We start from the raw sequence: 25776 nt of genomic DNA, 5'->3' as shown, positions 1-25776 counted from the left end.
AAAATATCTACAAAAATGTGTGGCGTGTACTCACCTTTGTGACATACTGTTTATATAAGCTCGATGACTAATAAACAGCTGGTCATCGTTATCAAAAGTTATTGCAGTTTGAATGCTGTTATTAAGAGTGTTTGAAGTCATCACCAGTGCAGCGCACATTCAACACATCACGGAGCTCATCTATAAATCAGAGTTTATGCTTGTGGATCATGAGAATAATCTCCCTCCACAGAGGGACTATGTAACTGGCGGATGAATCTATGTGTTTTTGTTTGTTCTTTAAAAAAAAGAAGCAACACAGTTTTTTAAATATTTTTTTCTCTCGTATTTATTGTTCAATTTGCAGAATAAGAAGTGAGAAATCAGCTGACAAGGTGAAAAAGCTGTTTTTATTTTTTTACATTTGCTTTAGTTCGTGTTAGCTTTGAAAGATGAAATCATAGGCTGTATATAAAAGATGGATGTCGCTGGAGTGACGTCACCTGCTGGTTAGTGAGGGCCTGTTTGTGACGGTTCAGTCACAGAAACTCCTCCTGCTCCTCTGCGACTCTAACAGGACCAAGTTCGTGTTTTATTTTAGAAAGTTTTAGACCTGAACCTGCGACAGAGACCATTAGCGAGTTTACTGAGCTGAGATCGGCTGAGCAGGACGCTCATTTTCTCCGGACCAGAGGAGGCGCCCCCTGCTGGTCATTAGAAAGAGCAGGTTGAAGGACTTTAGCTGTTCAGACATCCATCGACTTTATACAATCTGTGGCTGAAACACTGACATGCTGCTTCACATCCAGCACCACCAGACACTCAGCAGAGACCCCAGCAGAGCCACCAGGGGCGTGACCGCGGTGCAAGCGGTGCCGGAGTTGCACAGGTTGCTGCTGCAGCATCGGTACGTGAAGGCGGAGATGGCCGGGAACATCTGGCTGAGGCGGGAGTTATCGCAGTCCGTGTACCTGATGCACTGACGGATGGTCTTCCCACCTGGAAAACCAAACACACGCACAGATATCTGATTGGCTGACAGAGAAAATTCTGAGTGGAGCTGAAAAAGAAAAGTGCGTCCTTCATTTTTAAGATTTAGCATCAAAGTAAAATGAGCCGACTCAGCACTAATAACACAGGAGTCATAGCTCTGAGCTAATCTGGCCAGTCTCTGAACCACGAAGCTAACAGGAAGTGGTCAACTCTGGGTTAAACTGACCTCTCTCACTCAGAGAGATGCACGAGTCCTCATACGTGCACTCCTGGACGTCCTGGCAGCGTCCGGTGTAATCCTGGCACTTATAGCAGCGAAGCCCAGAACCTGAAGGAGAACGAGGAGAAGGAGGAGCAAGATTTATCGTTTTGGAAACAACACGTCAGGTTTTCATGTTCTTACTACCTATTTATTCACCAATTCATTAATTATATATGAAATATATTGAATAAATACACAAATCATCATTTGACTGAAATCCCCTAAAACATCTTCCAAAGAGAAAATCCCACAGACTGTATATAAAGATGGACAAAGCTTCTAGGGCTGACAAGTGAAGCCTGCATTACTTCTAATGTCCAGCAGGGGGCGGCGCCTAGAAGTGTGTTTGGACACAAGTGTGAGAGAAAGGTCGAGTCAGTGTGTTTTTATGGTTAAGAGTTTATAGTGTTGTGGAGTCTGTGCCACCTCTGACAGCGATGGCGAAGCGATCTACTGACCTGCTTATGTGGAGGTGTGGTAGCACCACGACGGGCAGAGCACCGCCACCTAGTACCTGAATCCACGAGTCTGAGCTCTCAGAGCCGAAATGTCCTTAAAATCGACCTTTACTCATTCCAGACTCACAAAACTGAACAAATAAAACAATTTAAAACCAAAAGCAGCCTCGACGCCCTGATGACGTGCAGGACAGATGTGATCTGCATACACAGATACACAACACTGAAACACTACCGACCCTGCAGCCGGGCGCACAGCGTTTCTGACTTATAAATAAAACCATTTATTGAGGCAGCGCTCGTCCTGTGAGCGACACGGTCGCAGGCTGACGTGATCCCAGCTCACGCTGTCGGCCTATCAGAGCTTTGTCCATAATGATCGAACACAGCAGTGTTTCTGACACCTTTACGTGTCCCCCTTTATTATTTAAAGAAAACGCTGAAGCTGTACTCATATATATATCACATATATCCAGTCTACACTTGTATACCTGCTCCACAGTTTCCCAGGTTGTTGCACTTCACTTGTTTGTATTATTTCATTATTTCTGTTGCTTTAATGGGAAACCGGGACCGTGGGTACGTAGCTTCGTCTCACCTCATGTAAACATGAGAATGACAACAAAGCTTTCTTGAATCACTGATATTCTCAGCAGAACATTTGGAATTATCCTCCACATGAGAGCAGGATCAACACCGGCAGATTCACTTCATTCATACTCAGGTCCAGTACTGACTTTTTCTCCTCTGGTAAAAACGATTAAATCTAGTTAAAGAAAAAATATTTGAAACATGGAAAAGCAGAATTCAGCCCCAGAGTTTTTACTTTAATCGTTTACAGCAGGAAGTGATCTGGGAGGTGACCGTCAGCCTCTGAATGGATCAGCAGGTGTCTTACAGCCATCGTGGCTTCACACTCTTTCTAACCGCTATGAATCCTTCTGGCTGGTTTACGGCGAGGAGGAACTCGGACTCACCCACGCGAAGCGTCCCGAAGCAGAGCAGCAGCAGCAGCAGCTTCATGTCGTCTTCTCCCTGCAAACGAGAAGCAGAGCTGAAGTCAAAGCGGCGCCCGAGTCCGATCTGTTCCTCCGCCAACCCAAACTGAGAAACACTCTTTGTCCAGCGGACCACAAAGACTCGCTGTCTGCCTCCCCCCCTCCGACAGCCTCCAGCCTCCGCCTCCCTCTGAGTCTCATCATGGATGTGTGTACGCCGTCCCCCCAGTGAAATCTAAATTACTCCTGTGTTATAACCTGCAAACATCTGAGAGCACCACAGGCGCTCCTTCTGCTTTTATTTCATCCACAGATGTGTCTGAAACGTCCTCCTCTGCTGAAGCTCTGCGCTCGGTGGACGTGCCACACCCGGACGGCTCATCATCTTCCCCTGAACCCTGTGAAGCACCTATCGTGCCTGAACTGAGTCACACTGAAAGCAAAAGTAGAAAGCACAAAGGTCAAAGGTAACGAGTGTGACCTGAAAGCTTCACCCTGATGATGTCAGGTCGCAGTGCTCCCTCTGTACAGAGTCAGGATGCTGCAAGAGAGGACGGCTTCAAATTACACGACCTTCGCGTGTCCAGTCAGCAAGCAGGAAGTGAGACGATGATTCAAATGGATCCCCGTGTGAGCCGCAGTCACTCCGTCTACAGCCCGTCCTCCCCGCCGGGCCGTGGGAGGAAGCGGTGTTGGTTTGGCATGCGAGTCTGTTTGTAGCTGCAGACGCCTCGGAGGCACCAGAGGCTCGCGCCGACCGAGTCACCGCATCCCAACCTTTAACACAAGGCCACTTTTCAACCCTGCGAGCACCCCGACGCAGGACAGCTTTTAAAAAGTGTGGAAGCAAAGAACGAGCTACAAGCGGAGAGAGATCGAGCTCAGGAAGCACATGTGAGGGAGCCAATCCGTGTTTGACGCTCTTTAACGACGGTTTGGACTCAGCGGGAGACGTCCACCAATAAGACTGAGGCCTGTCATGAAATCAATATCCTCAGTATCCTTATTTTCCTATCAGATTGTTTTATGTACTTTAATAATGACGGCTTGTAGAGCAAGGCCACTGTTGACTCACAAGGTGCTCAGCAGACGGAAGAACAGGAAGTCTTAGTGCACAGGTGTATTAACAGATAAGACACAATATAAGCAACGTTTGAAACTGTGACGTCTGAAGTACAGAAATAACATCATATAAGACACGTGGAGCTAAAAATGTTGGAGCTGGCGTTTGAGCTGTGCAGGGGTCTCTCCGGAAGATGATTGAAGACAAAGAAATATAAATGTTTTAACACTAAGAGTCGGTTTCCTCTGTTCTGTCACGGGGACAAAAGAATCGGGTTAACATGGGGACGAACTGCACACCGCGCCTCGTTTACTGATGTCGACGTGCAAACAGAAAAATGAGTTTATTCAATATAATAATGAATTAAATGTATAGAAGGTGTGCGTTTGTAAATCAGAGTCGTTGGGAACCAGCAGCGTGTGCTGCCTGCACTCAGCCCCGCCCCCTTCCTCTCTGTGAAAGCAGTGATGATGAGGAGAGAGAGAAACCTGCAAGAAAGGAAGCGATGGGATGTGAAGCCAGAAGAGGCTCTCCACAGGAAGAAATGGTAAATGAATAAGTAGATTTTTGACTGAGATGAAATAATCTAAAAAGAAGAAGAAAAGCGGTGAAGGATCATGTGATCTGGTTTTGTTTCTAAAGACGTGGCCGGGCTGCAGCGTCCAGCATCCAGGTCTGCGTCCGTTTCACTGCAGAAAAGCAGGAAATAAGTGAAAGGACCCAAAGTTCCTGTGCGCCGTTCTGACGTCACAATAGACGTAAAAGAAACATGGCTGCCACTTTTACACAGGTTACCTTAGACAGAAAGTCCGGTTTCTGACCTGTTTGACAGCCTTAAAGGGGTCAGAGGTCACAGGAGTGTGATCAGTTTATGTGCTCAATCGTTACTTCACAGAACAGAGAGCGTCCTGTTGGCTGGGCCTGGGGACACACAGAGGCTCCATTATGGTGTGGGTGTCCATCTTTAGTCCTCCTCACACCAATCCTCGGCTGGCAGCTTCGAGTGGCTTCAGTCAAAACGAGTGTTTGGACAAAGGCGTGTGTGCAGCTTCAGGCGGCAGCTGGACGTCGCACAGTCGCCCCTCTAAGAGCGGTGCCGCGCCGTGTGCCACGACCCCCAACCCTCCCGAGCTGCCTTACACGATAGCGTCCGCGCCGCTGTTTCCAGCAGAGGTTGGAGTCATGCATTGAGCTGCAGCTGAAGAAAAGCGGCGCTCCCAGGACTCTGCGTCAGAATCTGTGTAATAAATACCTGCAGTGGTGTCAGGCGTCCATCGTTTAAGTACAGTCTACATTTAGCTCCCCTCTGGTGTCTGACTGCAGGTGATGTCAGCAGCTGCAGACAAAGCGCGCTTCATTCGCTGACAAAGACGTCACAGTGAGCCGGCGTCCAGTCGCTCTCTGACTGGCTGACAGCAGCGGCTCTGGCTCTTCTGACGTGGAAGCGCTGGCAGCGTCCGGTCGCTTCCTGCCCGCCCGGGAGCGGCCGGACAGCTCGGCAGGAAAGCTGCTTTCTCTGTTTCCAGGAGACGGAGAAATACTCCAAAAAATCCAGGACAGAAACTCAGTGCTCTGACCCTTCACCTCCTGCTGGGTGCTGTATATTAAAGATGGAAGTCTCTGTAGTTTTTTTCTTTCACAGAGAACAAAGATGCTTAACTTTGCTTTTAATGGGATTCTGAAGTCAGTGAAAGAGTGGGTCATACATGGGCAATTTCAACGGGCCATTACTTTGAAAGGCAAAATCAAGGCGACTTGAAATTGACTTGATATCCCCGTGATAGTGTACACTGTTGATCTAGAGTGAAATTATCCCGTGGAAACAGCAATTTATTTTTAAAACATTCTGAAATAATTGAAAGACTATATCACATATGGGCAAATTCGACGGGCCATTAATTTGAAAGGCAAAATCAGAGCAACTTGAAATTTACATGGTTTTACTGTCGGGTTGGATACTGTTGATCTAACATGGATTCATCCTGTGGAAACAGCAAATTTCAATTTAAGAGCATTTTGAAATCATTAAAAGAGTAAGTCATATATGGGCAATTTGAAAAGGCTTTTATTTTGGAAAGCAACATCAGACTAACTTGATATTGACATGGTGTCACTGTGGGGTTGGATACTGTTGATCTAAAGTGGAATTACCCTGTGGAAACACCAATTTTCATTTTTAGAGCATTCTGAAATCACTGAAAGTTAGTGTCAAAGCTGCCGAGGCGAGCCGTGTGGTGTTGGAGGAAAGGAGGCCCCAAAATGCAGGTGATGAATGATGATTCGAGTGATGTTTATTTACAGGGTGGTGTAGTGGCAAACAGGCAGCGAGGGATGAGAGGGAACTAAAGAAACCTAAACTGGATAAACTAAATAACAAACCTGAGATGATACCGGAGAGCCGCAGACGAGGAACAGGACACCGTGAAACACAGACGAACCGGCAACAGGCAGGAGAACACACAGGGCTTAAATACACACAGCAGTGATCAGGGGATGAGAGACAGGAGGGCAACACAGCTGGAAGAAGTCAGCGCTGACGGGACGGAGGAAACGGAACCTGAACACACTCACATGAGACGAGGACCTTCAGAATAAAACAGGAAGCTCAGACACAGAGAACCAGACAAGACACAGAACTAAACAGACAGATTCACAAGCAGACAGAAGTGGGACCAGGGAAACCTAACAAATGGCAAATCATAACGGAGTACATAATCAGAATAAACAAAAGCATAAAGAAACAAAACACTGAGTCGGCAGACTCAGGACCATGACAGTTAGGTCTTAAATGGGCAATTTGAAAAGGCTTTTATTTTGAAAGGCAAAATCAGACTGATTTGATATTGATATGGTATCACTGTGGGTTTGCTTACTCTTGACCCAGATGGAAATTATGCAGTGTAAACAAGAATTTGTCTTTTTAGAGAAATCAGAATTCATTGAAAGATTATTTCCCGTGTGGGCAATTTGAAAGGGCTCTTATTTTGAAAGGCAAAATAAGAACGATTGATATCCGGTTGTTCAGTCTGACGTCACTAGCAGTGTCTGGGTCTAAACTCCGCTGCGGGTCCATATATCAAACGATCACTGTGGCATTACTGAGAGTTGAAAAACTGTCTAAAGTCTTTCATCTTTAATAAAATGATCAGCGTTCTGCTCTACCAGGTGTAACAATTGAGTTTAACATCCAGGCATCCATGAAAACGGAATTTATGACATTTAACGGAGTTAGAAGTTAGCAGGGAGTTAGCTCGCTAGCTTCTATCTAAATACAATATAGCATGTCCTGACTGCGGGGTTTTGGAAACAAATTCAAACGTACAGCTCTGTTATCACTTCCAGCATAAATGAAGACAGAAAACTAAACAGCAGTGACGTTTGTAGGGTTACTGAAGTTGGGCTAGCTGGTATATAATGATGTGCTACGTGACCGCTAGCGACACAGCTATGTTAGCATAATATAAACAAGCTAACTTTTTTCCACTCGATAAAAGTTACCGTGAGTGTTCTCGGTGGTCAGGAACAAATGTAATCGCATGGCAGGATGCTGTAAAAGGACCAAACTTCAGCCAGGAGAACAACTGAGATAATCCATCCACAATACGAGGTTAGTCATTCATATACTGCTGCATGGGCTGGGCTGTAGCTACATCCTAAGGTTTTAAAAACTGAGCTTAAATAAATGATTAGCGGTAATAAAAGCCGAGGGAGGTCAACAGGGATCACTGACTGTTTTAGGAGCTTTTTGAGATCAAATAGAAGAAAATACAAAACATTAAACATGTTAACAACACAAAAGCCATATTAAACGCAGACTTTAGACCCGGAAGTAGGATTCGTCGCGTCATCACTGAACAACCGGATTGACATGGTATCACTATGGGGTTGTATAATGTCAATATAGACTGCGACTAGTCTGTGGAAACGTGAATTTTCCATTCTGAATTAATTGAAAGAGTAGTTCAAAAATAAACATTCAGAGGGCTTTTACTTTGAAATCCAAAAGGAGATGGCTTTAATATTGACATGTTGCTACTAGAATAGTAGGGTATGTCATTTGTATCCAGCATTAGAGTGTTCAAACAAGACTAACTGATATTTGTGAATGTGCTCTTAATTTACTGGAAGTTGGCTTTTATTTAGAAGTCATGCTTCAGGAGTGCCTTTAATACCATCCAGTCCCGTCTGCTTCAGGAAAAACTGAACAGGATGGAGGTGGACCCCTGCCTGGTGGCTTGGATCTCCGACTACCTCACCGACAGACCACAGTACGTCAGGCTGAAGGACATCACGTCTGACACTGTGGTCAGCAGCACAGGAGCACCACAGGGAACTGTGCTGTGCCCTCTTCTCTTCACCCTGTACACCTCTGACTTCTGCTACAACTCTGAATTATGCCAAATTCAGAAGTTTGCAGATGACACGGCCATCATGGGGTGTATCTGGGATGATCAGGAAGAGGAGTACAGAAGTCTGGTGAGGAACTTTGTCGCATGGAGTCACACAAACCACCTGCAACTCAACACCTCAAAGACTAAGGAACTGGTTGTGGACTTCGGGAGGTCCAGAGAAGGTCCACTGCCGGTTCAGATAGAGGGGGAGGAGGTGGAGGTGGTCAACAAGTACAAGTACCTCGGGCTGTGGGTGGACAATAAACTGGACTGGTCATGCAACACAGAGCACCTGTATAAAAAAGCCCAAAGCCGACTGTACTTCCTCAGGAGGCTGAGGTCTTTTAACATCTGCAGGAAGCTCCTGAGGATGTTTTACCAGTCAGTGGTTGCTGGAGTACTTTTCTATGCTGTGGTGTGCTGGGGGAGCAGCACAGCAAAGAGGGACTCATCCAGGCTGGAGAAACTGATCAGGAGGGCTAGCTCTGTGGTCGGCATGAAGCTGGACACTCTGGTGACAGTGGCAGAGAAAAGGACATTAAAGAAACTGATGGACATTATGAACAATGCTGGGCATCCTCTGCACACGGCCATTAACAATAAATAAATAAATATAAATAAATAAAAATACAAGTGAATTGCACATTTCAAGTATGGAGTCTATTGCACTGTTGACTATTTACAAAAGTATTGCACAGTGAAGAGGCACTACAGCTTAGTTGTTCCCCCCTCCTTTGTCCTCCTGTTTCCCCTCCCTCTCCCCTCCAGAGAGGAGTTAAACAGTCTGATGGCGTGTGGGACAAAGGAGTTTTTAAGTCTGTTAGTTCTTGTCTTTGGGAGAAGCAACCTGTCACTGAACAGACTCTTCTGATTGTTAATGGCTGTGTACAGAGGATGCCCAGCATTGTCCATAATGTCCAGCAGTTTCTTTAATGTCCTTTTCTCTGCCACTGTCACCAGAGTGTCCAGCTTCATGCCGACCACAGAGCTAGCCCTCCTGATCAGTTTCTCCAGCCTGGATGAGTCCTTCTTTGCTGTGCTGCTCCCCCAGCACACCACAGCATAGAAAAGTACTCCAGCAACCACCGACTGGTAAAACATCCTCAGGAGCTTCCTGCAGATGTTAAAAGACCTCAGCCTCCTGAGGAAGTACAGTCGGCTTTGGGCTTTTTTTATACAGGTGCTCTGTGTTGCATGACCAGTCCAGTTTATTGTCCACCCACAGCCCGAGGTACTTGTACTTGTTGACCACCTCCACCTCCTCCCCCTCTATCTGAACCGGCAGTGGACCTTCTCTGGACCTCCCGAAGTCCACAACCAGTTCCTTAGTCTTTGAGGTGTTGAGTTGCAGGTGGTTTGTGTGACTCCATGCGACAAAGTTCCTCACCAGACTTCTGTACTCCTCTTCCTGATCATCCCAGATACACCCCATGATGGCTGTGTCGTCTGCAAACTTCTGAATATGGCATAATTCAGAGTTGTAGCAGAAGTCAGAGGTGTACAGGGTGAAGAGAAGAGGGGACAGCACAGTTCCCTGTGGTGCTCCTGTGCTGCTGACCACTGTGTCAGACGTGATGTCCTTCAGCCTGACGTACTGTGGTCTGTCGGTGAGGTAGTCGGAGATCCAAGCCACCAGGCAGGGGTCCACCTCCATCCTGTTCAGTTTTTCCTGAAGCATACAGGGCCGGATGGTATTAAAGGCACTGGAAAAGTCAAGAAACAGGATCCTGACCGTGCCTTTTCCCCCATCCAGGTGTGAGTGGGCTCTGTGTAGGAGGTACAGGATGGCATCCTCCACTCCGACACCCGCCTTGTATGCAAACTGTAGTGGGTCCTGGGCATGTTGTACCTGTGGTCGGAGGAGGTTGAGGAAGAGCCGCTCTAGAGTCTTCATAAGATGTGACGTCAGTGCCACCGGTCGGAAGTCATTCAGCTCATTGGGCCGGTTCCTTTTAGGGACCGGGACGATGCAGGATGTCTTCCATAGGGCGGGCACTCTCCCCAGTCGCAGACTGAGGTTGAAGACTCGTTGTAGCGGCTCCCCAAGTTCAGCAGCACACGCCTTTAGCATCCTAGGACACACCTTGTCTGGGCCTGCTGCCTTTCTGGGGCGAAGCTTCCTCAGTTGTCTCCTGACCTGATCCACTGTGACACTGGGAGATGTTTGGGCAGAGGGGAGGGGGGGAGATGTCTTGCTGCTGAGAGAGGGATTGGAGGAGGGGGGTGTCATGGTGTCAGGAAGGGGGGGGAAGCGAGGGAGGTAGGAGAGTGGGGATTGAACTCTGTAGTGAAGGTGAGGGTGGGGGGGTTGTGGGCTGGTCAAACCTGTTGAAGAAGTTGTTGAGTTCGTTTGCCTTCTCCACAGTCCCCCCCACTGTGCTTTTCTTGGTGTTGTGGCCTGTGATGGTTTTCACACCATTCCACACCTCCCTCATATTGTTCCTCTCCAACTTCTGCTCCACCTTCCTCCTGTAGGTGTCCTTTGCTTCCCTCAGGCAGCGTTTCACCTCCCGCTGTGCTGCTTTCATCTCCTCCTTCACTTTGCTCCTGAAAGCCTTCTTCTTCATGTTGAGGACAGCTTTGACTTCCTGTGTTACCCACGGTTTGTTATTAGGATAACACCGTACTGTCTTAGCAGGGGCGACTGTGTCCACACAAAAGTTGAGGTAGTCTGTAAGACAGTGTGTCGCCCCCTCTATGTCCTCACCATGTGGGCTCAGGAGCACATCCCAGTCTGTGGTGTCATAACAGTCCCTCAGAGCATCCTCCTTTTCTGGGGTCCATCTCCTGATGGAGCGCGTTGTGACAGGCTGCCTTTGGACGAGGGGTGTGTATTGTGGCTGTAGGTAAACCAGGTTGTGGTCTGACTTCCCTAGTGGGGGGAGGGGGGTGGCTCTGTATGCATCTCTCACATTAGCATACAGTAGGTCAATTGTCCTGTTGCTCCTTGTGGGACAATTCACAAACTGGTGAAAAGCAGCCAGAGTAGAGTCCAGTGTGGCATGGTTAAAGTCTCCAGATATATATATATATATAATATTCTGTAACTTCTGTCGGTGCTGTGCTTTTTTGGAAACCGAATTTCCCAGAGGAACCCACTGTAATGATAGTTGCTATTGTTGAAGCTACCCACAGGGGGCGCTCTGGAATCAATAAGATATACAGAGTAGAAGAAGAAGTGATCGTTGTAGAAAGAATAATAAACAGCTAGCTGAAGCTAGCACCAGGAGCAATTCTTGATGTTTTATTCATAGAGGAATAAGAACATTACCCGAGGGATTAATAAAGTTTTATCTTATCTTATTTTGAAATCAGGTTTCCACGTCTTTTGCCATAATACTTTGAATACACAGGGAAGGTAAAACAAAGTGGAGGCTGGCTTGACACCAGTGAGCTCAGCGAGTTTAAACACACAGCTGCGTGCAGCTCGTCTGTGACCCGAGAGCTGAGGCTCAAAGGTCAGGAGGGTTCGGGGACATGCGATAAACTGCACGTTTAAAGCACGCTCACATGTAATGTCCTGATTTTGCAATCAGCTCCTGGAGCTGTGATGTCCTCATCTCGTTTTTAATGTTGGCAAACTTCCTGCAGCGCAAACCGACGAGCACCAACTCAACTGCCGCAGCTGAGTGCAGGAAGCAGAGGTGAGCTGTGGCTCACCGACAAACCGGAAAACACACACACGCACGCACCCACGCACATTTTCATATCTTAGTGACGACATCTTTTTTAATAACCCTTCCCTAGCTGATTGCCCAACCATCCAAAACCAGTGCCTGGCCCTCAGCTTGAACTCTGACCCCGACACTGCAGTTTGAGTGTGAAAGACGGCTCGTGGGGACGGAACTGTTGGTCCCCATAAACTTCCAATGTTTGGTCCCCACAAAGATATGTAAACACGGAGACTCACACACTGAGTTCACGTAAAATGCTCACCTGTAGATCCCGATGACGTTTCAGCAGCTTGCAGTGACGTAGTGGCAGTTGTCTGAGTGCGCACACGATAATTAGCAGAGCGCTCGCGACGCAGATCTGTCCGCAGTACAACGGTCGTCAGCGAGTAAAATGACATCATTGTGCAGTCAGTCCTCCTAACGGTTCACAGCCCCGCGGCATTATGGGAAATGCAGTTCCGGGTAATTACAACACTGAAAAAGGTTTTTCTTATTTTTGTGGCTTTAAACAAACAAATAAAGAAGATGCGTCGTCTTTGCTTCATTTGCTCTTTTTACTAGTTTATAAATATTTATTTTAAACTAATTACGGAAAACTTCAGCTAACGCCATCATCTGATCAGTTCATCCAAACAATAATAATCACCTACAGTATTAGGAACATTGTTTTAAAAGCTGGAAGCTGAGTATTAAAAAGAAGCATCTAATACACCGAATAATGTATAACATCGTCCATGTGGAAAAGTAACATCCCAGGATCAATAAGACCCAACGTCTGCTAATTAAATGTTATTATGAAGTATAAGATGAGTACGGAGCCCCGCAAGGGACGGTGGAGGAAAAAAGATGAAGATGACTCATCTTCATCTTTTTTCCTCCACTGTCCCTTGCGGGGCTCCGTAGATGAGTATTTAACTCAGATTGCAACTGCAACTGAGAGCATTAAATAATAATTTGCAATAAAGTAATTTACTAACTCGCTTTGTAATTTAGAAAATATTAGAAAAACACAGAAAAAAGAATTAAATAAAAAAAATTATTTTTAAAATTTTACTGGTGAAAATAAACATTTAATGAATAGTAATAAATTTCCCCTCAAATATTCAAATAACATTCTTACACAGATCAGAAAAACATGTCCAAAGATTTATTTATTTTAATTACTAAAAGATAAAGCTGACTGTTATTGACCAATTATATGACCAAAAATATTAATTCATTCAATTTTATTTGTATTGCACCAAATCACAAGCATTTTATATTCTCAGGTAAAGACCCTACAATAATAATGAGCCAGCGTTTTGACGACAGTGTGAAGGAAAAACAGGAAGAAACCTCCGGCAGAACCAGAGAGGGGCGGGGTCATCTGCTTAAATCTCAAATTCATGAATTATCAGAATATGTAATTAAATGTTTTCTGAAAAATTTACAAAAAACATTTTTTAAATGGTGTAAATAATATTGTATGAAAATATGAACAATATTCATGAAAATATATATCAAATATAATTCTATACAATCAGACCACAAGAGTCGCCCCCTGTTGGCTTCTCTGTAGAACTAACAGCTGCATCCATCTTTTAACTACAGTCTGAGAAAAACTACTCAAACTATGGAGGACTGAAGATCAGCTGCTCATATTTATGAAGCAAAATAATTTTTAAAAATGACAAATTTCTCAAAAATATGAATTTAAATTCAGACAAATATAAAAAATAAAGTCAGGCTGATCATTCCCATCATGGCATATTTATTTCTGCATTAAACATGAGCAAAAAAACCTTTATAATAATTATAAAACACAGGCTTAGGAAGGAGCTGAAAGCAGCAGTCGATCATGCAGCTGTTACAACGCCTCTGAAGCTTTGGCCGAAGCTGAACTGCTCCTGCAGAACATCAGTGGAAAATGGCATCAGGAACATAAAATAGATCATTGGCTGCACTAAAGACTGAACAAATATGGCAAAAGTACAGCGTGGCGTCGCAGGATAGCACCTTTTTCTTCGCATTCGATCATTTTAGCACAATCATCCAATTCAAGAGAAAAACACTGTCCTTTAAAAACAGGCTCGGCAGCATTTACAGTATGTACAGTCACCACAGTATAGACCGTGTGCAGCAGGGCATTTCTAATAGAAATATAAAGCCTTTATACATCCTCACACTCCAGCTTTTCATTCCTGTCAGGCACAACACTGAATAAGCTGCTGGCAGATGAGCTAAAGCAGAGAGCAACGATTGTTCCCGATGTGAAACTGTCTGTTATCGTGGCAACAAGCGCTTCATTATCACATGGAACAAGCGCAGCTCGGAGCGGGAGGCTCCCAGCCGAGCACGGACACGTGAAAGCAACACAACGGCACACGCTCAGCTCGTCTTCCGTCGCTTGTTTTTGTGCTTCTTGTTTCGCCGCCTCCCTGTGGACGTTTGTTTCTTGGTGGTGAGTCTGTGTCTCCGTGGAGGTCGTGGGTCTCTCGGAGCCTTTTGGACGTCGTTTTGCATCGATTTGGGACGTTTTGAAGCACTTTGCGGTCATTTTTGTTCACTTGGGTCGAGATTAGGTTGCAACCCATTCACACAGAGACCAGAATACCATAGCAGTCAGATCAGGCCTTTTACAGAGAGTCTGACTCGGAGTTCGTCTTAGTAAGATTTCCAGTTGAGCTGGTGGATGTTAAAAGGTCATGTGACATTTTCTCTGGTCTGCAGAGGCCTTCATCTTCATAACGTGTGTTTCTGTAGCTCCTTTAAATGCAGCTGATGATGAGCTTTCGCACGTTCACGAGCAGAACGAGCAGACTGCAGGCTGAAGCTCTGTGGAGAAACGCTTCTTCAGTCTATCTCAGTCGCCGTGGGCTCTCGGCTCGACCACCTTCGATTTGTCCAAAGGTCTCACGATCAAAAGTTTGGACATGTAAAAGGATTGCTGTGAAACTTTAGCTTAATATGTTAAATATTTATTTTCACCCACTATGAGGTCATGTTTGTCTTGTATCCGACTGCCAATCATGGGAAATGAGCTAGAAATCCCCTTTTCACAAGTCTTAATTGCTTTGCTAAGTTTATTTCTCATATGAAAAGTTTTATATCATTATGTCTGTGAAGGTTCTCACCAGGTCACGGTCGTCTAAGGAGCTCGCAAAGAAAAGCGACTGGCCTCCAGGTTTCCAGACGTTTCACCTCTGAGAGCAAATGTTGGAGAGTCCCACTACTTGTATGTTTAACATTTAACAGTTTTGGAGATACTCATATTCAAACATGGCCTCAGATTTCAAACTGCAAAAAAAGATAAAAGCTGCTGGAAGTAAGTCTACAGAGCCATTTTTAAAATCCTATATGTTGAAACATTTTTGATATATGAAGCTAAAATTTCACAACAAACATTTTGGTGGCCGTGCAGAAAGTGTTCCCAGAACCTGATGACTGAACGGGCCAAAGGCCACTGAAGGTCAAGACGCGCTCACATGGCTCGTTTGGGTTTTCTTGAGTTTTTAGTGGAATTTTTGGGATGTTTGATTTTCTGCCTCTTCACACCGATTGGCTGCTTTTGTTCTTCCAGCTGAATTTGGTGGCAGTAATTGTGACGTCACGGCTTTTCTGAATTCAGCGTCTACCCTTGTTTGGCTGCACACCACATCTTTCAGCAGCACAGGATCTGCATGTTACACATCAGGGTAGAATTCTGCGTTGACGTCAACGCTGTGCAGCACGCATTTCTGATCAGCCGCCGACATCCTGTTCAACACCTCAGCCGAGAGCGAGTAGCTGCTGCCGGACTTTTCCTCGAACCAGCTGTCCAATGCTCGCTTCCCGTCAAAGTTTGCGATGGGCGGTCCATTAACAGCCACAGTCAGCAGATCGTTCATCTGTTCCAGGGTCAGCCGGGAGCGGTTGTTCTTGCACATTTTCTGCAGAGACCCTCGGCCCTTATCGCAGCAGGCCGTGGAGCTGGGCAGGACCCTGACGACCTGCACGATGCGGTTCAGCAGCGGGAAGCGTTGCTTGTACCTGCAGATGTGGCCGATCACCTCTTTAAAACCGTTCATACTGTAGTAGTCTGCTTTCAGATCCTTCCACTCCACCACCAGGCTGCCTCTGGCCTCCGTCTGGGAGACCTCCTGGGCTGCGGTGGGAATCGATTCCAGGTGGTTGAATATAATCTTGATTTCCTCGTCCCCGTAGGCTTGCAGGTCCTCGTGGTTGCTGGGCCAGGTGGACAGGTCCAGCACCTTGCAGGCTTTGGCAAATGAGCAGCTCTGCAGGTCCAACCTCTGAGACAGGATGCTTTGGCTCCTGTTGCAGATCTTTTCTCTGATGGACTGAAACTTGGACTCTGCAACGCGCAGGTTCTTCAAGGCAACTCCGTTAAAACTTTCTCTGAAATTTTCCTCAAACTCCTGCAGATATTCTCCGGGGCAGTCCACCAACTGGCCTATCTCCTGAATGGCCTCCTCTATCTTGGCTTCCACCTGCGACACCAGCAGGTACTCTCCCTGAAAGGTGAAGGCCAATCGTGACAGGATAGCTATGATGTCAAGCAGGAAGTAGATGAGCTTCACTGACTGATAGTCCATGAGGAACTGGAGGAGGGTGAGCGCGATGGCCGCAGCGTCAGCCCTCTGTGTCTGGCTACTGATCTCCTTAAGGTGTGCAACGACCTCCAGGTAATCCTTGATGAGCGCATTAAGGACGTTGGGCTCTCCTATGATCCAGCGTATGGCTCTGATGTCTCCTAGGAACTCCGTCTCCTCTGACAGTGTTGGTGCAGTGGATCGCAGTTCGGCCATCATGCGAGGGGAGTAGCGGTAAAAACTGAGAAGCTGTTTGAGGTTGTTTTCCAGGTCCTCCAGGCAGGAGAGCTCCTTTCCACTGATGGCATCCAGAACTTCCAGATGTGGTCGATGGATCATGATGGGAAGACAGAGGATCCAGGGAAAGGTTTTTTGGACAGCTATATAAAGGTTTGCTCTCATTCCTGAAGAGATGTTGGTGCCGTCCACCCCCAAACCGACCACCAGCAAGTCCTGAAACCGGAGGCCTAGGACACCAAAGGCACGATCCATGACCTGGAGATACCCATCCACATTGGCCACGGTCAGTCTTTGCAAGGACAGGAACTCTGTGTTTGGGGAGCCCTCGTTGGTAACGAACTGGACGTAGACCGCCACCATGTCGGAGAAAAGGTCATCGTTTTGGGCGTCCATTATGACGCTCAGGAAGGGAGACAGACGCATCTTCTCTGCGAGATCCTCCTTCACAGCCCGGGCGATGTGGTGGATTAGGATCTGACAGTCGCCTTCATTCATATACTGATCTACCACTTTGAGCTCGCACTTCTTCAGGAGCTCTGCCAATGAACGGAGGTCGGAGAAGGGCCGCCCTTCTAGGGCCAGGTGGTACGCTGCGTTGAAGAGAAGCATCATGTTCTTGCACATTTCCTCGGTCTTTTCCGGATGCATGCGCAGCTTGTACAGCTGCAGACACTTCTTGTGGAGGTTGCTCTGGCTGTGCAGCTTGATGGTGTGGATCTTGAATTGCTTGGAGCCGATAATGAAAGCTGAGGTGCGGGATGACTGGACGGTGTACTGGCGGCACACGTGGCACCACATCTCATTCAGGGTTGGCGAGTAACGGAGGAACCAGAACTTTTTCAGCCACTCCTGCTTGAAGCGTCGAATCCGTCTGCCTCCTGCGGAGGAAAGCTTCGACGAGTCCTCGGGAGATATCACAAGATCTGCAGCGATGGACTCATCGGCAGAGTCCACGTCCTGCTCGTCTTCGTCCAGAACCACCTGAGTGGGTGTCAAGGGCTCCATCCCTGCAAAGAGAAACTTATTCAACTTCTGAGAGTAACCAGCATTAAAGTCACATCAAATGTCTAATATCATGCAGAGTGAATGACTTTATCAAGCAGCTGAGCAGATTTCTGGGGCTGCACAGCTCATCTCAACTGCTCTGCTGTAAACACAGTGGGGAGCATCAACGTGAGCGCTCCACAACCATTAGACAGGATTCACACGTGCTTAGAGCACTCCTCGCGTTTGGCAGATATCTTTGCTGTCATGATCGTCATAGTAGAACCACTCCACAGCTCACAGGACAGCCAGCTCCTCAGGACGGCACTCGGCTGTGTGTTCATTCACATTTCTGACAGAAGACAGAGGCGGCGGCCTCGGCACCGACCATCAGCTGAGCTAGCGGTCTGTGACGACCAGTGCTGGTCAAGTTACTTGAAAAAAGTAATCAGTAACTAATTACTGATTACTTCCCCACAAAAGTAATCCCGTTACTTTACTGATTACTTATTTTCAAAAGTAATTAATTATTTAGTTACTTAGTTACTTAGTTACTTTTTAAAAACCCGATTTACAACCTGAATAGGTGATAAATAGATCTTTCAGCCCAATTCTACTTTTTCTGCATAATCCATCATACAAAATGTAATCAAATGGAAAAGTCTCTTTTTAAAACTTGTTTTATTAGTTTTAATCTTTTAACTTTATGCATCAAGCAAAAATTTAATTATATGCAACATTCTCTGACTGGAAGAAATTAGTTTAACATTTAAACCTATTTTCTGCACATTCCAGCACATAAAATAAAATATTTTGTGTGTTTACACTCAGTCTTTCAAATAGATGCAAGTAAAACACAGCAGAAAATAAATAAAGTCAAAGACTCAGCGGTCCTGTTGCTCTATTTTCACCTGTAAAGCAGGAGTGGGGTAGGCGGAGGTTTACCCTGGTGCAGGTGTGCCGCGGTCAGTGGAAGAATCCGCGAGTTTCTCTGTGAGTTTCCCATCACGTTAAACGCTGCACGCTCATACTCTCTCTGCAGTTACAAGGAACGCGTTACTGCCCATCGCTGGTGACGACCACGCAATGTGCTGACAAACTGCAGCAGCTAGCAGCAGTGCTGGCACGTTTGAATAAACTGTCTGGCATCACAATCTGCATGAAATCACTGAACTGAACCAAGAACCGTCTAGAACAAAGGTCCCCAACCCTTTCTGCGCCACGGACCGGTTTATGCCCGACAATATTTTCACGGACTGGCCTTTAAGGTGTCGCGGATAAATACAATAAAATAAAAGCAGTACCAGTACCAAAAAAAGATTTATTCATAACCCACGGGAAAGACCCAGGGAAAGCGAGTTAACAATAAAAACGATTAAAAGAAAATAACGATAAAAACCTGAAAACCGTGAATTTCACACCCGAGCATCAACTCTCGCGGCCCGGTACCAAACGACTCGCGGACCGGTCTAGAAAACTTTCTGTCCCGACAGAGAGCTTTTCCTCCTCTCAGTGGTGAACTTGGGCGGACTTCAGGGGGGCTCCTGCAGCGACACACATCGCTCATCGGTTGAGTTTTCTCTCATTCACACTCACCAGACACTTTATTAGGTACACTTAAATGCATTACTGAGGTCAGTGGGCGGGATGTACTGATCTGTATTAGACTGCATTTTACTTGCAAGGTGTTCCTAATAAAGTGGCTGATGTGTGCAAAAGTCTGCAGGTATTAACTAATGTGACTAATCTTTGTGGGACTGTGGTGGAAACAAACAGCCAAACGAACCTTCAGAGTCTTTTTTGTGTGAATGTGGCTTCAGATGGTGATCGAAACAAACACGCCTGCTAGACTCTGCACGTCAAACACAGCCACACTGCAGAGCGGTAACGCCGCTGCGCTGCAGAGAACATCTGCCCTCCTGCTCTCTCACATACCTTGAAAATCCTCGATGGGGCCTTGCTCGGGGTGCGGTGGGGCCTGATCGCGTTGAGTCTGTTCGGACGTCGCCGGAGCAGCAGCGTCTCCCTGTTCTCCTCGGAGACGGGACAGCTCCTCCTCCAGTTCCAGGATCCTCCTCTTCAGCTTCACACAGTTGGGGCAGAAGGAGGTGGAGGGTTTCTCTGTGCTCTGGTTCTCCTCCTCCTTCTCTTCCACCTTCAGGTTGGGAACGCCAAAGCCGCTCTCAGAGGAATCAAACCCCGAAACCAGGGCTGGTACTTTATACTCGCTGGTTTGGCCAGACCGGAACCTGAATTTACCAGAGTCCTCCAAAGAAGCTTCTAGGACGTGTTTGAAGATGAGGTCGATCTTCTTTCTCTTGGCCAGAGGCTGACCGTCGGACTCTTCGCTCGGCTGTTTGCTCAGTTTGCCCTGCAGAGCTGACTGCAGGCACGGGGACTTGAAGTCTTTCCCAGGACCTGAAAGAAAACCGTTTTTGAGCTATTTAAAGCCCCTAAAAGTGGGTTCAAAGTGCTCTACAGGTGACAAAGTGATCCACAGAAAGACTCCAGCACCCAGGAGAGCAACAGCGAAACAGCGCCGCCTGCTGGAGAGCCAAGAGCAGGACATCTGAATAATCACTGAGGAGTCTATGTGGGTCACAGTCGCTCCAAGACGACAACAGTAACAGACTGAACTAATTAAATAATGCAACATATTACAAAGTTTACAAAATATAAGAAATGTCTCTAATTACAAATATCCAGAATATTACAGAGGGGACATATAGATGATGCACAAAAGGGAGATTTCATCCAAATTCCAAATTGTATGAAGAGATTTTAAAACTCATGATATATTTTCAGTGACTGCGTCTCCTGTTACCTGCTCTAATATTTCACCCGACTGCCTCCTCACCTGTGTCCAGGTTGCGGTCGATGCTCTCCTGAGAAACGCAGTGAAGTCGTCTGATGTAATCGTCGCTGTACCAGACCCTCAGCTTCTCTCCGGCCGCCAGCGCCCGGCAGACTCTGAAGTAGATGTTTTTACCGTGCTGAAACGCCGTGAGGTTCCTGTCGCTCTCCTCCAACGAGGTCCGCACGTACCTGGTCAGAGACAGAAAAGCCGAGGGTCGTTTCTCCAGGACAGACCGTCATGGATCAGTCTGACCTCTGAGATGTAACTCAGTAACTCCTGCAAATCAGATTTACTGTGGTATTGTGGTTTTAATGAGGTGATGAATGTGTTGCCAAGCACCCAAATTTAAAATGAAATTAAAGAGAAAAAAAGAGATGTATGAAAGGTTGTTGGCTCAGTAGAAGAGAACCCGTCGGTACAACTGAAACAAACGCCGGCGGTGATGGATGACGTTAACCTCAGACTAAAGTTCACCTCATCCAGTTGGCTTTGGTCTCATCGCTGCCATCGATGGACTGGTAAGTGTTGTGCACATCAACAATCTGAAAACGGGAAAGCAAACAGATTCAGACGTCCCGGAACAAAAGGAAAGTAGTTGTATACTGGTTGTATACTGGTTGTACACTGGTGTCTGTGGCGAGCTTACGATCCATGAAAAGAATCCTGAGGATCTGTCCTTGGACACCAGCTCTCCCTCATACGGCCCAAACAGCGCCCCCTTCGGGTAGATCGCGTCCACGCAGCGAACATCTACCTCGTCTCCCTCGCTGAACACCTCTAAACCCGATGGGACCGTGAGCGCCGCCCTGTTGGCCGTCCCCGGGGCTGCGTGCGTGTCCCGGACGAACAGTGGGAGCCCGTGAGACGGACACTCCTTCTGGAAATAGTCCTGACACTCCTCACAGACTGAAGGACAAACCCAGCAGATAAAGGTTATCTCCAAATCTTCTTCTTTAATAACAGATTATTACTTTAGGAAGATTTGAGAAGACAATCCTGAGATTCAGATGTTGTTGAACCAGAGTGCAAATAATGACATCATCAAATCAGGTGCAGACAAAGGGAAAATCCAACAAACTCAGTGAAGTCCCAGAAAGTTGATTCTGTTCATCTGGACGTAGGTCATGAAACCGACCTGACAGCACGCTGTTCGTCAGTGGTGCTGGTGTCAGCTATTATGCACATGTTCTGTTTATAAGGGTGGAGACCTGCAGTCGCCTGATGATGATGAAACGTTTCTCCCACTGAAAACGTCCAGATGAACAGGATCAGCCTTTTGGGATTTCCTTACCCGGATGACTGAGCGCGCATCGAGACGTCTCAGTGAAGATCTAAAAGCAGAACTGTTGGTTTACACGTTTCTCTGAGCCGTTTCTGAACAAGGTTCAAAATCACACAAGTGACTCAGATCTGTCTCCACTGAGGTCTGGGAGAGACCCAGACTGTCGCCCTCAGATGACAGGAAACTGTTAGGATGTTCAGGAACACCCAGGATCAAGCCTGCTGTGGACTGGAATCTGCTGGAACACCAGTGTCCCTTCCACAGTGAAGCCAGTCTCACATCTCCATGGACCAAGAAAGAAGCTCCTGCTCCAAAATCAACGAGCTCAACTGAAATCTGCCCACGTGGACGAGCCAAACGGCGTCTGGAGAAAAGTTTGATGGTCAGATGAGACATAGATGGAGCTGATTGGAGGAGCAAAGGTGAGGCTTTCAACCCTGAGAACACTGCAGCTGTGACGCATGGCGGTGGCAGCATCACGCTCTGGGCTGTTTTATCCAGACAGGATTACGTCAGAAGACTGCTGAAGGTGTCTGATCGCAACTTGCTAAATGACCAAACATTACATAGGGTCTGTATATATATTTGAGCCTATACGTGAACTTTGGACCAGAGAAACTTGTTCTTTAAAGTCTTTAAAGCTGTACAATCCAAAGAAACTGTTCAAAGAAATGATTGAAAGCCCAAAATGATCCTGACACTCACGTCCGTCACGAGAGGACAGAAAGTTTTTACCACATCTTTGAGTGTTTGAGGTAAAACGTTTGTGGCTGGCAGCACAATCAGAGGCTTTTCTAACATGTTCTGATAGAATCAGACCACTGAACAAATACACGTGTGCAGGAAACGCACGAGCAGCTCCACGTGTCAGCGTGATAATGACGACATGTTAGGGCTCAGAGCGCGAGCACGGAAACATTCAAATATTCATTATTCAATCAGCCACATCAAGCTCTAGGGACAAATCAGGGAGCAGACGTGAAGCTTACACCAGAGGTCCAGCGAGTTCTCGCTCATGGTGGAACCATGATGGTGAAATCCGGTCCGTCGTCCACTTCACACCCGTCTGTGGAAAATAAACACAGTCGTTAGAGCGTCACAGGAGGCGCTCGTTGCTCCCGCAGCACGTTCGGTTTATCAGATATTCGTACTCGTGTTTCTCTTCACAAACTGAAGCTCCGTTTTTCAGAATCGGGGACAGGTGAAGGTCACAGGTATGAGCTCTCAGACTGAAGCGTGGTTTAAGCGTTTCTTTGTATCGTTCACATTTCTCCACACCAGCTACGTGTCATCAAAGTGCTGCGGGAGTCCCACGCGCCGCCGCTCCGTCATCGAGCGCGGGAATCATTCTGGATCCAAATGTTCGTTTCATACCAAAACAAAAGCTCATTTCCTGGAATCGTTTTCTAATAATAAGAGAAAAAAGCAGAAACTTAAGCTGGACGAACAGCGTGTGCCTCAGACTTGACCTCTGAGGCATCGTCCCGGTGACTGGGGTAAAGCTCAGGGGAAAATGTGCATTTTTGAGAATAAATTTAAAAAAAGAAAAAACTGGGTGTGCTTGACTTCTCAAGACTAACCTGAAAGACGTTTGCATATGTGGACTGCTGGGAATATTCTCTATGTAACGGTATTGTTCAAACATGGAACCCAATAATGATTTTCAGCAAATTTTCCCAACATCTCCGACCCAGCGGCTGATTTATTTTTTAGCCTGAGCGCTGCTGATGCACCTACACATCCCGGTTATACTGTCACAAAACAAACAGAAGCTTACAGAAGCTGGCCAATCAGACGAAAGCGTTCTGTCAGAGAATACAGGAGCAGGGCCAGTGTAACATAAAAAGAAGGATTATTCTGAACAGTGAATCATGCAAAGCTGCAGAGCCTGCAGTAAACACTCTGAAGGGTCCTGCTGCTGCTTCATGCATCCCATAATAACCCTGCTACAGCCACACTCTACCTGGAAAGATAACAGTCAATCACCTGCGTGATAAGAACACGGGATTATCTGACTGAAATACAAAGCAGCTGTGGGTGTGATCAAGTATTGACCTACGGCATCGAACAGGGACAGATGCCGGGGATCAGTGTGTGGGTCTCGGACGGATCTGCCCCTCCGTGGCTTCACGAAGCTCCGACAAAGAAACTGAACGTACGCTGCGAGGTCCATGGACACGTGAACGCCGCAGACTAAAGTTGCCTTTAACTTTGCGCAGGTCTGCGGTAACCCAGCGCGTTCGGGTTCGGATCTGCGCCACGCTTTCTCCGCTTCAATCTGCAGGCAGCTGGCAATCTGCCTGCAGTTTTCGGAAGCCATTTTCACTGGCCACAGTGGCCACCGACACGGACCCACCTTCGTGCAGACACGCAGCGGGGACTGGGAGCCTCTCCCCGGGATGAACCGCGCTCTCTGCCCCCTCCCCCGTCCGCTGGCTCCGCCGCTGCCCGCAGATCACAAGTTTGGCGTTAATTTTTGCACCGACTCAGTCGCCTCCCCCGAGCTGTGACCACCATTTTTTATCACAGGAAATGACATGGAAAAACGGAAGAAAGCAAGTGCGCAAAAATTAAAGTTCACCGAATGCCTGCGGAGGCTGGAGGCCGGGAGAGGAGGCGGGCAGGCGGCTTTGGGTGCAGCTCAGTCCGCCTGTCAGCGCTCATCCCCGGCCAGCTGCAGGCTGCAGACCCGCCGAGGATCCCGGGCTCACCGGGTCACCACACACACACACACACACACACACACACACACACACACACACACACACACACACACACACACACACACACACACACACACACACACACAATTCCCTTTCTTAAGCGAAGGACAAACACATTTTTAAATGCAACTTCACCGCCTCCGTCACTGGGACATTTCTGTCTCGTGGAAGGATCGATACAGCTGATCAGCTGTGAGACACACTGATGACAAAACTGATCAGCTTACAGAAACAAGGCCGACTCATGGTTCATCATCTCCATCGGCCCTCCCCATAAGTGACACTTGGTACGTTCCAGCTGGGATGAAAGATGCTGAGGTTTCCTTCATTTATTTACAGACATTAGAAAAATGTCCATCTCCACCACTGGCCTCCACCCCCTCCTCAGTCACTCCAACCCTCTGCACGTCCTCCTTCACCACATCCATGAGCCTCCTCCGAGGCCCTCCTCTTCTCCATCTTCATCATCCTTTGTCTAATAAATCCAGTCTCCCCCTGCACATGCTGACCTCCACCGTCTGCAAACCATTCATGGCTGACACTGGTCTCCACCCTGCCTGCACTCCCTTCTTCACCTGCCTGTGGATGGTTGACCTCCACCTTCCAGCTGTCCTTTCTTATGCTTTCTCTGGATCCACAGAGACACAGAGCAGCTCCTCCTGAGCTTCTCTAAGCGTCTGATGGATGGAGGCTTGTTGGTGTTTTGATGCCCCGGTCAGGCGGGTTGGCTCCTCAGGTCTTCAACACCTCCAGCGGCATTAACCCCCCACCTCCGACAGGGGGCGCCACGTCTCATCTTTTAGTGCAGTTACACATTCGGGCGAACATTTGCCGGTTTGTTCAGCCTGATATGGAAAAAGTTCGATCGTGTTTTCAGCAGTTTGTTCCGCCGCGTCCACGAGGCTCGGGGTAAATGTCTGCGGAGCTCAGTGAAAAAAAAGCAAATCCATAGCAGAGGATGGTTTCGATCCATCGACCTCTGGGTTATGGGCCCAGCACGCTTCCGCTGCGCCACTCTGCTGCTCGTGGGAGAGGCCTCGCGGGTCTGTATATAAAGATCACACACCACGACGCTCGTATCTGATTGGTGCTTCTCTTCTTTGGCGGGTTTCAGATGCGGGAGTTTAGTTTTTAGGGTTTGGCCAGTTTGCCACACGCTTCAGTCCGGGAAGCACACGGGCACGGAGCCGCGGGACGACTAACCACAGGAAGTCATCGTCGTCGTTTAAAAGCGGACTCGGGATTCAGTCAGAGCTGACCTCTCGTGTTTTTACAGTGTGTGTGACGAGCACCTTCCTTTG

General features: G+C 47.3%; 2 protein-coding genes across 7 annotated transcripts; both read right to left on the bottom strand.

Moving 5' to 3' along the window:
• Positions 1-301: 301 nt before the first annotated feature.
• On the bottom strand, positions 302-12238 carry cd59b (CD59 molecule (CD59 blood group) b). Of its 4 annotated transcripts, none has more exons than XM_080875996.1 (5): positions 12081-12224; positions 6133-6337; positions 2670-2727; positions 1199-1300; positions 302-978 (listed from the first exon to the last, which is right to left on the bottom strand). In XM_080875996.1, the coding sequence occupies exons 3-5, from the start codon at positions 2713-2715 to the stop codon at positions 779-781; spliced, it is 348 nt and encodes a 115-aa protein (XP_080732122.1). In that variant the 5' UTR covers positions 2716-2727; positions 6133-6337; positions 12081-12224; the 3' UTR covers positions 302-778. The 4 variants fall into 4 exon arrangements, with proteins under 4 accessions (XP_080732122.1, XP_080732123.1, XP_080732124.1 ...); XM_080875997.1 differs by having other exon boundaries at positions 6133-6310; positions 12081-12223; XM_080875998.1 differs by having other exon boundaries at positions 6133-6319; positions 12081-12221.
• A 2715-nt stretch (positions 12239-14953) lies between these two features.
• On the bottom strand, positions 14954-25631 carry prdm11 (PR domain containing 11). Of its 3 annotated transcripts, XM_080861450.1 has the most exons (8): positions 24109-24624; positions 22904-23158; positions 22742-22818; positions 21117-21376; positions 20945-21012; positions 20471-20658; positions 19549-20031; positions 14954-17636 (listed from the first exon to the last, which is right to left on the bottom strand). In XM_080861450.1, exons 3-8 carry the CDS (start codon positions 22767-22769, stop codon positions 15481-15483), a joined length of 3183 nt encoding a protein of 1060 aa, XP_080717576.1. In that variant the 5' UTR covers positions 22770-22818; positions 22904-23158; positions 24109-24624; the 3' UTR covers positions 14954-15480. The 3 variants fall into 3 exon arrangements, with proteins under 3 accessions (XP_080717576.1, XP_080717577.1, XP_080717575.1); XM_080861451.1 differs by lacking the exons at positions 22904-23158; positions 24109-24624 and adding an exon at positions 24703-25631; XM_080861449.1 differs by lacking the exon at positions 22904-23158 and having other exon boundaries at positions 24109-24623.
• Positions 25632-25776: the final 145 nt, after the last annotated feature.

Source organism: Rhamphochromis sp. 'chilingali' (genome assembly GCF_963969265.1).
Source record: "Rhamphochromis sp. 'chilingali' genome assembly, chromosome: 2".
In the NCBI taxonomy this organism is placed as follows: domain Eukaryota; kingdom Metazoa; phylum Chordata; class Actinopteri; order Cichliformes; family Cichlidae; genus Rhamphochromis; species Rhamphochromis sp. 'chilingali'.
This window is presented reverse-complemented; position numbering and strand designations above follow the sequence as displayed.

Coding starts and splice junctions, on each gene's coding strand:
- cd59b (XM_080875995.1), bottom strand. CDS start 2,715: ATGAAGCTGCTGCTGCTGCTGCTCTGCTTCGGGACGCTTCGCGTGG. Junction 1,301..2,669: donor CTTCGGGACGCTTCGCGTGG/GTGAGTCCGAGT, acceptor GTTCTCCTTCAG/GTTCTGGGCTTCGCTGCTAT. Junction 979..1,198: donor CATCTCTCTGAGTGAGAGAG/GTCAGTTTAACC, acceptor TTGGTTTTCCAG/GTGGGAAGACCATCCGTCAG.
- prdm11 (XM_080861451.1), bottom strand. CDS start 22,769: ATGAGCGAGAACTCGCTGGACCTCTGGT. Junction 21,377..22,741: donor GAACTCGCTGGACCTCTGGT/GTAAGCTTCACG, acceptor TTTGTCCTTCAG/TCTGTGAGGAGTGTCAGGAC. Junction 17,637..19,548: donor CCCCATCGAGGATTTTCAAG/GTATGTGAGAGA, acceptor TTCTCTTTGCAG/GGATGGAGCCCTTGACACCC.